The sequence below is a fragment of the Lutra lutra genome, chromosome 8, assembly GCF_902655055.1.
Source record: "Lutra lutra chromosome 8, mLutLut1.2, whole genome shotgun sequence".
NCBI lineage: Eukaryota > Metazoa > Chordata > Mammalia > Carnivora > Mustelidae > Lutra > Lutra lutra.
The window spans coordinates 28,587,241-28,601,119 of NC_062285.1; the positions used below are offsets into that span (position 1 = coordinate 28,587,241).

At 40.6% G+C, this 13,879-nt stretch overlaps 2 protein-coding genes across 8 annotated transcripts in view; one reads left to right on the forward strand and one right to left on the reverse strand.

Moving 5' to 3' along the window:
- ZNF438 (zinc finger protein 438) overlaps positions 1-1,856 on the reverse strand; it is a 183,594-nt gene extending 181,738 nt beyond the window's left edge. For 4 of the 7 annotated variants that reach the window (XM_047741120.1, XM_047741129.1, XM_047741133.1 and 1 more), the window contains exon 1: positions 1,744-1,834. The gene's annotated coding sequence lies outside the window, so the exon portion shown is untranslated. Of the gene's footprint in view, positions 1-1,743 lie in introns of all 7 variants that reach the window. The other 3 variants (XM_047741122.1, XM_047741121.1, XM_047741126.1) reach the window with 3 other exon arrangements.
- Positions 1,207-12,399, forward strand: LOC125106836 (translation initiation factor IF-2-like). The gene is made up of 4 exons (XM_047741461.1): positions 1,207-1,434; positions 1,492-2,707; positions 6,439-6,563; positions 10,599-12,399. The coding sequence occupies exons 1-2, from the start codon at positions 1,207-1,209 to the stop codon at positions 2,419-2,421; spliced, it is 1,158 nt and encodes a 385-aa protein (XP_047597417.1). The 3' UTR covers positions 2,422-2,707; positions 6,439-6,563; positions 10,599-12,399.
- Positions 12,400-13,879: the final 1,480 nt, after the last annotated feature.

Here is a 13,879-nt window from a genome sequence, read left to right on the forward strand (position 1 = left end):
AGACAGAGAGGCAGACAGAGAGAGAGAGAGAGGGAGGGAAGCAGGCTCCCTGCCGAGCAGAGAGCCCGATGCGGGACTTGATCCCAGGACCCTGAGATCATGACCTGAGCCGAAGGCAGCGGCTTAACCCACTGAGCCACCCAGGAGCCCCCTATGGGAATTTCTTAATAACAGGACCATACTTAGTCTTTTGTTCTTTTTTTTTTTTTTTTTTTAAGATTTTATTTATTTATTTGACAGAGAGAAATCACAAGTAGGCAGAGAGGCAGGCAGAGAGAGAGGAGGAAGCAGGCTCCCTGCCGAGCAGAAAGCCCGATGTGGGGCTTGAACCCAGGACCTGGGATCATGACCTGAGCCGAAGGCAGCGGCCTAACCCACTGAGCCACCCAGGCGCCCCTAGTCTTTTGTTCTTAAAACTTGTGATCTCCTTTGATCCTTGAAAAAGCAACAGCAAATACACCATCATCTCCCAATTTAGACGAAAAAAAAAGGAAATCCCAAATTTGGGTGACTTGTCTTTGGACACAAAACTATTAGCTGGTAGAACCAAAATTAGCACCGCTGCTTTCTAATTCTAAGGCTTCTCAAAGAAGGATAAACTGACTTTACAGAAATGTAACCTCAATCCCTGGAATAAATACTCTCTGAGATGTGTACAACAGTCTTCCCTTCAAACTTCCTAACAAATACTTACCTCTAAATTTGAGAAGTATTAGAGTACTCACTCCTCAATAATGTACTAACCCTTAGCAAGCCAAAACATTCAAAGTCAGATAGGACAATGGGATATTCCAAGTCCACACAGAAACAACCCCTATAACTAAGTGTATCCATGTTGAGTATAACGTACTAGTTCCAACATGATAAAACCTTTCTCTGAAAAACCCAGCCAAGGAGACTTCATACTTGTCAAGAACACTGGGATAAGGGCACCAGTCACTTCTTGATCCCTGTTCCACAGAGTTCAGTGACAACAGTTCAGGTTGCCCATCAGACTCAAGTGTTGTCCATGATCAGATGGGGGGGTGGGTGCGAGGGGGTTGAGGGGGCAAACTGTGATAAAGATCCCTACCTACAAGACCTTGGTTAAATGGCCATTGGCCAGCACATTCTCAGAATAACGATTATCTTTCTGAGCTTTCACTTAGCAAGTTTACATGCTTGTGTTACCTCATATGCTCTCACAATGTTCCCAGTTCTGTGAGAATGACAACTAGGCCAGAGGTTGCGTCACTTCCATTTTACACAAAAAGGAAACTGAGGCAGCAGGTGGTTATCTTTACAGCTTGTCCTCAGCGATCTGGTCACTTGCAGGATCCCAAAGAAAGCCTAGATGTGGAGTGTCTGAAGAAACCCTCCATTCCAGACTTCACGTCAAACTCCAGGGCTGAGGGGGAAACTAAGCCCCTTCATCAAAGAAGAGGAAAAAAGGGGGTCGCTCCCCTTTGGACTTTCCCCGTTTCTTCCCTGTCCTCGCTCGCCAGCCCCTAGAGCCCTCTCTGCCCCAGGGGAGAAGTGCGGGCCTGCCCCCGCGGGGCGCGGCCTCGCTTCCTCGCACTCCCGGTCCCGCCCGCCCCAGAGGGCGCGCTCCCACTCTGGGCGGGCACCTGTCCCTTCACCACGTTCGGCGGCTCCCCGATCGCCCAAGAATCAAACGCCCGCAGCCACCACCGACACCGGGAATGCGAGCAGCAGGGCGAGACCCGCAGGCCCAGAGAGCTGCAGGAATCCTCAGAAACTTACAGTTTTCCTACAGCGTGCGCGTCACGGCGAGGTGACGTCACGGGACCCGGCGTTCAGGGAGGTCAGGCCGCTGGGCGCCGGGCCGCACCACCCCCACGGCTCCGCCCCGTGCGCGACGACGGGAGAGACGCCCCTTTCCTCAGCGGCCCCGCCCCCCACCTTGTGGCGCTAGGCGCAGGCGCACCCGGGCTGCGTGGCCGCCTTCTAGGGCGGGGACTGCTTGAGAGACTTTCGCCGAAAGCCTGTGGCGGGGGCGCCAATGTAAGGGGGCGTAGGCATGCACCCCTTCCCCACCATCTCCCCCACCCTCGGGAGCGCAGCAAACAAGCTGTCGCCCAGGGAGCTGGAGTCGGACGCCAGGGTTGTGAGGTAGATTTTCCGCAGACATTGCCTCCTTTCCCTCACGTGTTCATTAAAAGTTCTCCACGTGTGGAAACAACCATTTGCTCCCCACCAGGTGCCTGCAAGCCCTCGGGCGGGAGGAGTCAGCTCTACCACGGTTCCTCGCTACCATCCGGCCCCGTCCCTGGCTCCGCCCCCGGTTCCGCCCCAACCGGACCTGTCTCGGCTCCGCCCCGCCCACGCCGGCTAGACCCCTCCCCTCGAGTCCGCCCTTCCGGCTCCCGCTCGGAGCTCCAGCAGGCGCCCCCTGCCCCGCCCTGTCCCGGCGCCCGCTAGGAAATTTTAGTGTATCCTTCCTACTGGATTTTCCGTTTGGGCTTAGTGAAGCTGCTTGGAGGCTACCGTTCACCTCTATTAAATTTAACAAACGGTGGTCTGTGTAAATAAATACGTACACTTTTTGGCCAGTGTGAACTTTCCACCACCTCCCACTCACGTGATGATGCCTTCCTGTGCCCTGGGTCTCTGCTCTTCTTTATGCTCTTACCGAAGACGAATTCTGGTGTTAAAAGATAGCTCAGCAGAAGGGAAAATGAAGGCTCGAAGAACTAACGCCGATATAGTAAGAGATTATTTCTGGCTTATAGGATTCCTACATTACTCACAGAAGCAGGGAAAAAAATAAACGTTTCGGTTAAAAGTGGCCCACGCAAATCAGTCTTGGGGGGAAAATAATAGGAAAAACAGGCCTTGGAAATAGACCCTAAGGAGGAAATGTTGAAGATGGCAATAATCTCTTTTAAAAACGTATTTGGAATCACGACAAATTGTTAGATCAGGCATGGGATTTTGCCAGGCAGCTCCAGTATAAATAAAACTTGAAACAATGGTTTGTTTACACTCTCATTGAAAATATTGTAGTATTTTCATAGGAACGAGTGATTACAGGAGAATATTAGTCTTTAACTCTTGACATCTAAGCGGATTAAAAATAAGTATGTGTATTATTCAGGAAAAATCTAAAGTTTTGAAAAGTTTCTGATTTGGGTAGTATTCATATATTTATGTTAATATACTATTATACAAGATCTTTATTATCAAATGATGTAAGAAATGTGTAAATAATTTAAGAGTAAAGTGTTTTTCTGTGGAGCAGAGTTATAGAAAAGTTAGCACATTTTAAAAGTGCTACATATTTTTAAAAAATGATATATTTTTCTTTTTAAAACAACAACTTTTAGAAAACTTTAAATTATACATTTGTTAACATACCTATAAAATGTTTTATGTGTATCATGCCAAAAGTCGTAATTCTCTTGAGATTCTAGATATATGGGAGTGTTTCACAAGTAAATGTCATCTCACGTTTTTAAGAAGTATACATCAAGTTCATTAAACGTTTTTAACACAGAGTATATTTGCTTCTCTAAGATGGTTTGGTTTCTGGGTGTTTACTATACTGGTAAATTACTAGTATACTTTTGAGCTTGTGCTGGAGACAGGAACACAAGAAAGAAGACAAATATCTTCAATAAGCTGGGTGGGGGGAAAGAAGACAAATGTCTTATTATTTAATATGTTTTTTCCCTTGCTACCCCAAGATTTAAAACAAAAACAAACACTTCCCACTTCCTATATTGCTAGATGCAGGAAAGAAGTACTGTGGTCAAGAAAAGAATGACAAGCAGAAAGGGTACCCAAACAAAGAGGAACTTCAGCGAATGTCAAATTTGTGGGAATATACACATTCAGATTCTGTCAAGTTCCTGTGACAAACTGGAATCTGATCTAAATAAGTAGCCAGGAAAAAAAAAAAAAAAAGTAGCCAGGAGCTAGGGTCAAAAGTGTGTTGATATTAGAGAGAGGAACTCTAAGAAGAACTTCTTACTTTAAGAAAATAAAACCCCAGACATTCAGTGGTTAGCACCGGAGGGACTAAGGGCTTCCACTCTGGCCCTTGGGGTTTCAGTCTCCACTGGTGGTTCTTTCACTTTAAAATCTGCTGCGCCTGAGCAAGTTAGCCCCCAGAGCACTCTACTTCAGAACTCTTCCCTTGGTCCTACACTGCAAACTGAGAAAACCTTAACTGTACTACTAGAGAAAAATAAAAGATAGAAATACAATGGCTAATATTTACTGAGTTTTATACGTACCCAACCCTGCATTATCTCATTAATCCTTGCAACTGGATGAGATAAATGCTGCCATTATCTCCATTTGATACACAAGACAAGCGTGGTTCCCAATGCTAAGTATGTCACATCCTGCAGCCTCTAAGTAGCAAAGTCAAGATTTAAATCCATACTCCAGAATCCACAGCCATAACCACTGATCTATATGAAGTTTCATGTAACAATGTAAGAAACAGACTCAGAAGGTCCAAGATCTATAAATTCTAGCTCCCAAAGACTGATACCATGGGTATCTTCTTCACTATTCCACAGCCTGTCTTTGCATGGATACTCCTATATCATTGTTTAAGGTGCTCATCATAACCCACTGAGTTGATTTTGTGACCATTAATAGATTACCACCCTGAGAAACACTCATCAGAATCCAAAATATAAAATATCAGACTGTATCACATGTGATAAGGGTAATTTTTCCAAAAGCATAAATTAGGGGAAACCGTTGTTTCAGAACACACACACATTTGTTGCTATGCTGATGTAGTTCTTCCTATGGGTCTCAATGAAAAAAGTGTGAAAAACACTATTACAACCACCCCTTGCCTGACTTCTATGCATATTTCTTCCTTCAGAATCAAGACCAAGAGAAACCAAATCCAACTCTGTAACCCCCTTGCATCAGTCTCAGCTCCAAGGTCTGGTCTGAGAGGTCTCTTTCCAGGCAATCAAGACAAATGATGAGGTCATTCTTACACCCAGAAAGGCTCCTAACTCCAGCACAAACACAAAAGTATACTAATAACTTGACAGTATAGTAAGCATCGAGAAGCCAAGAGTTACACAGAATTAAAGAGAGATGGTTCTGAAAAAGGGGCAGAGATAAGGAGCTTGGTGGAAGGAAGACCGGAGACAAAGATTGGAAAGCTATAGAAATATGTGTGATTAAGAACCACATAATCTTTCACAGGTCTGCTGGCACAGAGTTTGCAAAGTATGAAAATTATTTTCATTCCCTTCTCTGCTAGACTGTAAGCTCTGTGAGGGTAGGAACAATGTTGGTCTTGTTCAACCTCAAATCCTCTGCTTGAAGCTGAACATACATACCATAAGTTGAGACTCAAGAACTGTGTGTGGAGGGAGGAGTGAATGGACAGATGAACTCAAATTTAAAGACTGGCTAGATTTCTTACTCAAGATGCTAGCTGTTTTTTTAAAAGGAGGCATTGTGTTAATAGAAATAGTACTGAGAAGAAAAATTCTTAAGGAGAAAAAACATTCAGAATGACGATGCAAGCATTTCATAGCAAAACACTGATCAGGGTCAGCTCTGTTGTTAAATGGGTAGTTTTGTGCAAGTCCAGTAACTTTCTGAGCCTTTAATGGGCTCAATAAATGTTATTTGTAGTGAATGTCCTAATAGAGTGTTACCCTGGGGGAACTCTGGGAAATCAGGGCAGGCCACCTGGAGCCTTATTTGCATGAAGTTCCCTGAAAGAAACTGACAGGCACTGGGAGCTGGCAATTAATCCTCTTAAACAAAAGATGTTGGACAAAGGCTTCCCCCAACAACAAGAGGGTGGAATGGGGGAGTGAGGAGGGAAATGGAAGACAAGTAACTAGTGTCATTGCTCTCAGGAGCCAAGTTCATGATTGAGTACAGGGCCAGGTGCATGCTTTTGAGTATAAAGTTGAAAAAATCAAGCTGCGTGTGTGTGTGTGTGTGTGTGTGTGTGTGTGTGTGTGTGTGTGTCTTTGTGTGTGTGTTGGGATTGAAAGGTAGGGGAGGAAGATGCAGGAGAAAGAAGAGGGTGTCAAAAAGATTTACAATTACTCAAGGAAAAAACCTCACCTACTACGGCACAACCAGCAGGCAGAATGTTCCAGAAACAGGTCTCTGCATCTTTGTGTATTCTGTTCTTCCTCCCTGGACTCTATTTTCTCCCTTATCTCTTGGAAAAGATCTACTCTTTCTTCAAGTTCAAGTTCTATCATTAATTACCTCTGCTAATAACTGCCAACATTAACTGAGCGCTTGCTTGAATCTAAAGCGGAGTATTCTCCAATGAAACCTTTAATCTTGACAACTATTAATTTTTTCTTAGAGGTACAAAAACAAATGGTGCATCTTATAGTTGCCGGCATCTTCAGTTTAGTAACAAAAAGTGTGTTGTATTACATTTGTATGTGCTTTTTTCTCCCCCACGAAGCTGTGAATTCTTTGAAGACGATAGGGATTTATTCAACTTTGCGTCCTTAGCACCTAATGTAGCTCCTGGCACATAAAAAACATTTGACAGACTTCTCGCAATCAGTTGAAGAAGGAATGTCATCTCCCTGACAGTATGACAGGTAGGTGCAGTCTAGGAGACAAAAGTCATAGACTGTTATCACCAAAATTTGTGGCTATCCCTAAGACCTCACTAGCCTAGGAAAATGAAGTCACAACTTCCTCTGAGTTTTGTCCTAGTTAAGTTCTATCTGGCATTAAAGGTATGTGACAGTCCCCTGGGCAATTAATTCAGCACGTCTCTTCTCCACTTGACAAATTGCCATTTATTACATACCCTTTATGTTGGGCTTACACAATTTTTAACCAATTAAAGCAGTTATACTAAGGCCAAATCAAAACAATATTTTAAAATCTGATTTGGCAAACGCAGATCCAGTTGTGTTTAGACTTTAAACTGGAGATGATATTCAGCTCACCAAATTCTTTGATTTATGTTTTTACGTTTTTAACTTGACTATCAGGAGATAGCACATTTTAAAAGCAAGCATTTGACTTCTTCCAAAAAGTCAGAAGCTCCAATGATGTTGGCTGCCCATTCACCCAGGGCATTCATCACTGGAGTGAAGCTGCCTGGTTCAGAGGCACAGATGTTCCCCATTTTCCCATAACCCCACGTGGGGACTATTTAACCTACCCACTTGGCCCCTAAAGACACTTGGGTTTATGACGGATCTTGAAAGTAAAGGGCTTAATCATTTAAGTCTCTAGCTTAAGAAGGATCATAAAACCTAAAAATGAACAGCTTTGCCCAGAAATTTGGTAATGCTGTAAGCGAATTAATGATAGTCAATAGTCACATTTTTCCTTTATAAATAGAGTTTTCACAATTTTTATATCTTTCTTCTAGAGAAGAAATAATCTTGTGCATTAGGGATTTTCCAATACTGTATTGCTTTTTGGTGTGTAAACAAAAGAGAAAAATATTTAAGAGAAATTGAAATGCAAAATACACAGTCGGGTTCACAGTATGGCCTGGCATGTGTGACTGTTGTATTGATTGACTCACAGAATACACACTTACCCAGCATGCAACTTTCTTTCCCGGGCCTCACAGTTCTCTTGTGACACATGGGAGAAGGGAAGTGCATATCTATTAATTATCAGGTTTGTGTTTTGTTCTATACCGCAAACGGTAGTCACAGTCACTTTTACATTATACTTTAAGCTCTGAGGTTATATAGAATATGAGTAATTCATCAGTTTGTTATTTTGGTGAGATTCTCTTGTTTAGACATGTAGTAGGTACAGCTGTTGACCTTGGTTGCAAATGACAGAAAAACCCCAAGATAACAGGCTTAAATGGGATTGGCTTATTTCTTTCATGTGTAAAAAATGTCTGGATATATGTGGTCCAAGGGCCAGTTTGCCCACGTCAAATGTCAGCAACTCAGGTTCTTTCTATCTTGTTGTTCAGTCATGCATGACCTACATTCCCAGTCATCTCACAGTCCAAGATGGCAGCCTAGCTCCAGTAATCCCTCAGCATGCAGGAAGGAGAAGCTCCAGAATATTCTGCAGCTAGTACTCCTCAAATCCCACTTTTTCAAAGAAGCTTTTCTCAGCAAATGAAGAGACTGATAAATCGATTTCTCTTCTAAATTCCCTTAAAACCTATTTGTACTGGACTATAACCGTTTAAATACTTAAAATGTATTTATATTATGAATATTCTCAACATCTCTGTCATCATCATCGTTCTTAAATCTATAACAATGATTTTAAACCCTGGTTACACATTAGAGTTGCCTGACAAACTATAAAATGAAAAACAGTCCTCAGGTGCCACTGGTCCAGGATCCATACGTGGAAAACATCTGCAAAGGTGGAAGAAGACAGATAGTTGGGGGCTGAGAATGGGGTTGTTGAGAGGGGATTCACACCAGTTGTAGGTTCTGTCAGGGGCTCACTTAAGAGTATGTGTGCCAGGGAAGCTAGACCTCAGTCTGGGATTCTATATAGAGGGTCCTGAGGCCAAGCATGATGCAGAGGCATGAGGCTTCATAACTGTGAATGGATGACAGAAACCCCTGGGCCAGGATGACCAGAAGTGGCAGCCACCAGGCACTGAAGATCTGAGGCTCTTCCCCATCGTTTCTGGGTTTGTGTACAACCCTGAGAGAAGGAATAGGAGCCAGGAAGACAGAGAGAGAGAGAGATAGCAAGCATTTTCAACCTCTCTAGTATGGAAGTTAAATCAGATTGGATTTAATTTAGAAGAATTAAAGACATATGATGGTTCTTATGACTCAAATCTCATGGACCAAAATTGTAGATGTGACAAAAGCTCATATATGTGCAGGAAAATGCCTTATATTTAAACAATACTTTATTGTCTTACATTGTTCTCGTGCTCTAATTATTATCTGATTATAACTACAAAGCCACCCTTTAGAGTGAATACAAAACAGAGAGGTGATGTCAGTAGAAATTTAGGATGATACCTGAAGAACCCCAGGTAAAGATGGCGAAACTCAGAAAAATATTTGTGGTTTCTGAGTCTTACAGTTGACAAAAATGTCAAGTATACTCCTTTCTTTTTTTTTTTTTAAGATTTATTTATTTGACAGACAGAGATCACACATAGGCAGAGAGGCAGGCAGAGTGAGAGGAAGGGAAGCAGGCTCCCCACCAAGCGGAGAGTCCAACTTGGGGCTCGATCCCAGGACCCTGAGATCATAACCTGAGCCAAAGGCAGAGGCCTAACCCACCAAGCCACCCAGGCGCCCTTCCTAACTAGAGATTTTCCTTGCTATCAGTATCTTCTTACTTATAGAAGCAAAAATAATTTTTTCACTTTAAAATTTTCATTCCTGCCATATCTATCCGATTGAATGGGCACCTAACCACATTTTTACTTATATATACACCAAAAACATGCAGGAAAAGAGACATCCATTCTACACTAAGTTGCTTTGAATTTTCTTTTCATATATTACTTCTAAAGCATATATTACTTCTTTTTAAATTGGAAATATATTACTCTTGTCATGTAAAGTAGACCAGTTTCTTTTTTATTATTATTTAAATTTTAGTTAGCATAGAGCGCAGTGTTAGTTTCTGGAGTAGAATTCAGGGATGCATCAGTTACATAAAACACCAAGTGCTCATCACAAATGCGCTCCTCAATATGCATCACCCATTGGGCCCATTCCCCACCCACCACCCTCCATCAACCCTCAGTTTGTTCTCTATAGGTCTCTTACGGTTTGTTCCCTCTGTCCTTTTTCTCTTTTCCCCTTCCCCATATGTTCATTTGTTTTGTTCTTTAAATTCCACATATGAGTGAAGTCATATGGTATTTGTCTTTCTCTGACTGACTTATTTCACTTAACATAATACTCTCTAGCTCCACCCACATCATTGCAGATGGCAAGATTTCATTCTTTTATATATATATATATATACATATATATATATATATGAATATATATATAGAGAGAGAGAGAGAGCACACACATCTTCTTTATCCACTCATCAGTCGATGGACATTTGGGCTCTGTCTACAGTTTGGTTATTGCAAATAATGTTTCTATAAGCATTGGGGTGCATGCATCCCTTTGGGTAAATACCTAGTACTACAATTGCTGAGTCATAGAGTAGTTGTATTTTTAACTTTTTGAGGACTCTTTATACTATTCTCCAGAGTGGCTGCACCAGTTTGCATTCCCAACATTTCCAGAGGTTCCCCCTTTCTTCACATCCTCACCAACACCTGTTGTTTCTTGTGTTTTTAATTTTAGCCATTCCAATAGGTGTGAGATAGTATCTCATCATGGTTTTGATTTGTATTTTCCTGATGATGAGTGCTGTTGAGCATTTTTTCATGTGTCTGTTAGCCATCTGGGTGTCTTCTTTGGAAAAGTGTCTATTCATGCCTTGTCCCATTTCTTAACTGGATTGCTGACCGAGGGAGTTTGATAAGTTCTTTATAGATGTTGGATACTAACCCTTTATCAGATATGTCATTTACAAATATCTTCTCCCATTCCATAGGCTGCCTTTTAGTTCTGTTGGTTGTTTCTTTTGCTGTGCAGAAGGTTTTTATCTTTTTATCTTGATCAAGTCCCAAAAGTTCATTTTTGCTTTTGTTTCAGGTGGTTGCAGTGCCATTTATGTGACAGCTATCTTTCCCCAACTGAATTACCATAGTACCTTTGGCATCATGTCTGACATTATCTTTTTTTCCCCCCACAAAATTCAATCTGAACTCTTCCTAACTAACCTTTCCTCACTCAAGGCCATCCTTCTCACTATGGTAAGGTTTAGGCTAAAAAAATAAACCACCACCACCACCAAGAACAGCAAAAAACCATAAAGTCTCTCTCTGTAGTGGATTCTATGACACATTGCTCAGATCCCTCCTCTGAATGGAGACATTTGTTCCAGATTCTGGACATGTTGGTTGGTGATGGCTCACAGCTGTGTCCCTCTCCAGGAATGGCTCTCATCTGCAGGAATCAGCCTTGCCCAAGGCTATCCCTCGTTCCTGGGGTCAGTTTGTGCTCAGTGATTCTCAGTGGAGGCCTTGGCTTCAAGGTAGGACAACTCTGAATAGCCACTGTGGCTCCATGGGATCAGTTGCAGCCTCTGATGCATCTGCATCGAGGCCCAACTTCCCCCTTTCCCGGGCCTCTTCCCTTTTACTCTCTTACAGGTACTGTTCCCAAAATTATTCCCTGTATAAATTGCTGCATGCGAATCTCAGGCCTTGTGTGACAATTTCTCAGAGAGCCTGAACTCTTAGCATCTTAAAGCTGATTATGTCATTTCTCTGCTTAAAGTCCTTAGCCTCCAGGACATACAAAGGCTTTCATAGGTTGGCTCCAATTTATCTTTCTCTCCTCAACTTCCTCTGCCACCATTGACTCTGTCCTTCAGACAGTTTTATATATTTATATCCCCCAATTCCCCATTGCTCACTTCTTTGCATGTGGACTTCTCTCTGCCAACGATAAATTTCCCACCTTCTGCTTATCCTTCTGTTCTGCCTTGGATCAGATGTCACCTCCTCTGGGAAGCCTTCGTATTTTTTCCTCACAACACCATAAAACTCTTTATGTAAGAATTTGCTATCTAATATTGAAACATACTTGTTTGCCTATCTGACTCTCATCCTAAATTGTGAACTTCTCTAGGCAGGGACTGAATTCAGGGTCTCATGCCATCGTGGATAGATTTTCAATACATTTTTTTAAGTGAGGCACTGTAAAAAGGTATTAAATATTTGGAAATTTTTGCCATATTTGGTTCATGTGTCTTATATCTAGACGGTCATGTTTCATCTTTAATAGAGGCTATATATTTTTTCAATCTTTTTAAGATTCTGGACTACCATACTGGCTGGAAACAAATCCAGGCAAACACTTCAAGATGAAATGAAATTCAAACCACAGATCTTTAAAGTTAGTTCTGTTTATTAAAAAAAAAAGGGGGGGGACTGGGAAAGGCTTGAGGTAGAAACACCAATGCTTTCAGTGGGTGGGAGGAGGGAAGAGAAAGAAAGAGAGAAGGGTGGAGAAAGAGCTGATTAAATTGGATTGGCTGGTTAGAGACTGGAAATTTTCCTTCCTTTCCCAAGAGGCTTATTTTTTATCTTTCTTTTTCACACGGTGAAGTGTCAAATTAAATTGCAAAGTTAATTCTCATCACTAAGGAAGGGATTCTAAATGTATTAATTAAGGATTACTGGCATTTTAATTTTATTCACGAGAATGAAAACTTTTTAATAATTAAACAACTGTTTGTTCTGATTTATGTATTTATATTATTATAGCATATTACAATGTAACATCAATGCATTAAACTCTAGTTTCCAGAGACTTGGATGACTATTTTAAAATAAGAGCTGTGCTTATTGATATATTTGATTTTATGAATTATGATACTAGAGTTCCCTTGAGAAATTATGTTCTCTTTTCTTCAGAGATAAAGTCTTTAACAGGATGAGATCTTATCTTGCAGGAAACCATGAATCCACTGTGGAGAAGAATGATTTGGATTTCACTCTGGTAGAACATGAAGTACCTTTTGAATTCTTCACTGTCTCTTTCAGTGATTTATCTTATAAATGAAAATAAGCTTTAGCATTTTCCAAAACAGATGAACCTACCTTTATAGAAATTGAACAGTTCTGCAGGAAAAATCTAGGAGGAAAAAACAAAATTATTCTTTTTGGTAAGATAATGTAAAAACAAGTAAAAAAATGAAAAAAAAAAGCTGTGTATCTTTGAAAAATCAGGTATTTAATGATTATGTCAAAATTCATATTTTCAGCAGTGAAGCATTCATTGAAAAAGTTGGAGCTGTCTCTACAAATAAATGGGGAGAGGATTACAAATTCTAAATTATGAAATGTCTTCCAAAAATAAAATTATAAATTTATAAACAAAAAATTTAAAAATATGTTTCTTTTTCCAAATTTGCTTTGCCTTTTAACCTTTAGCTTGGACCCCTCTGCTCTTTTCTCTCAGGAAATAAGCCACTCTAGTTCAAAGATAATATTAAAAAATAATAACTGCAGAGAAAGGAAACAACATTGAAAGATACAGTGCTTCAAGCAAAACTAAATTATAGGACTTCAAATGGCAGCAACAATCAGAGGTTTCTTTTTTAATTAAATCATGAGTTTTTATTAACAAAATAAAAGCCTTAGCTTTTTATATACTTGAGAGAAATGATGTGCATAGACACACCTTGTGCTCTTGTTACCTTGATGGACAGAGATTATTATTAACAATAGTGTAATACAGGCATACAGAGAATCTGGAATTCTGTCTCTGTTAAGATTTAGATCCTGCCAGTGGGTAGCAGCTGTTTTAAATTTAAGAGGACAGGAGTGGGTTAGCGACATTTTGTAAGAAATAAATGAGCCCTCAGCACACACCAGTTGCTGGTAAATTCAGAAAATGATAAACATTCTTTCTTAACCAAAAAAGCAAGATAGGAAACGCACCTGCAAAGACATTTGCAAAACAGAAAAGATGTTGCTGTGGAACAAAGACATTTGTTGAAATTTCTCCGTTATTCTCTTTTCATCCTTTTCCCCATATTTTATCTTTACACATTCAGGATCATTTCCTGACTTCAATTGTTTTCCTAAAATCTTAGAGATTTCAATTTAAATAACACAAAACAAAAAACAAAACAAAACAAACAAAAAAACTTTACAACTCAAAGATGTCAACTTCAATTTTAAAACCAAGAAAGTGTCCTAAGTAATTTTCCACTAACATTTGTTCAACATCTTTTTTCTCCCTCTGGTCTATGCTTTTTTTTTTTTCTCTCTGTGAAAATGGCATCAACATTTTTTAAAGGACCAAAACAAAAAAATCAACCAACCAAACAAAAAATATTTTTAAAAAACTGTATAATAAGT

What these genes read in the sequence shown, in the direction of transcription:
- LOC125106836 (XM_047741461.1), top strand. Translation starts at nt 1,207, where the DNA reads ATGACAACTAGGCCAGAGGTTGCGTCACTTCCATTTTACACAAAAAGG. An exon ending in AAAGAAGAGGAAAAAAGGGG is followed by an intron (nt 1,435 to 1,491) that starts GTCGCTCCCCTT and finishes GCCAGCCCCTAG; the next exon opens with AGCCCTCTCTGCCCCAGGGG.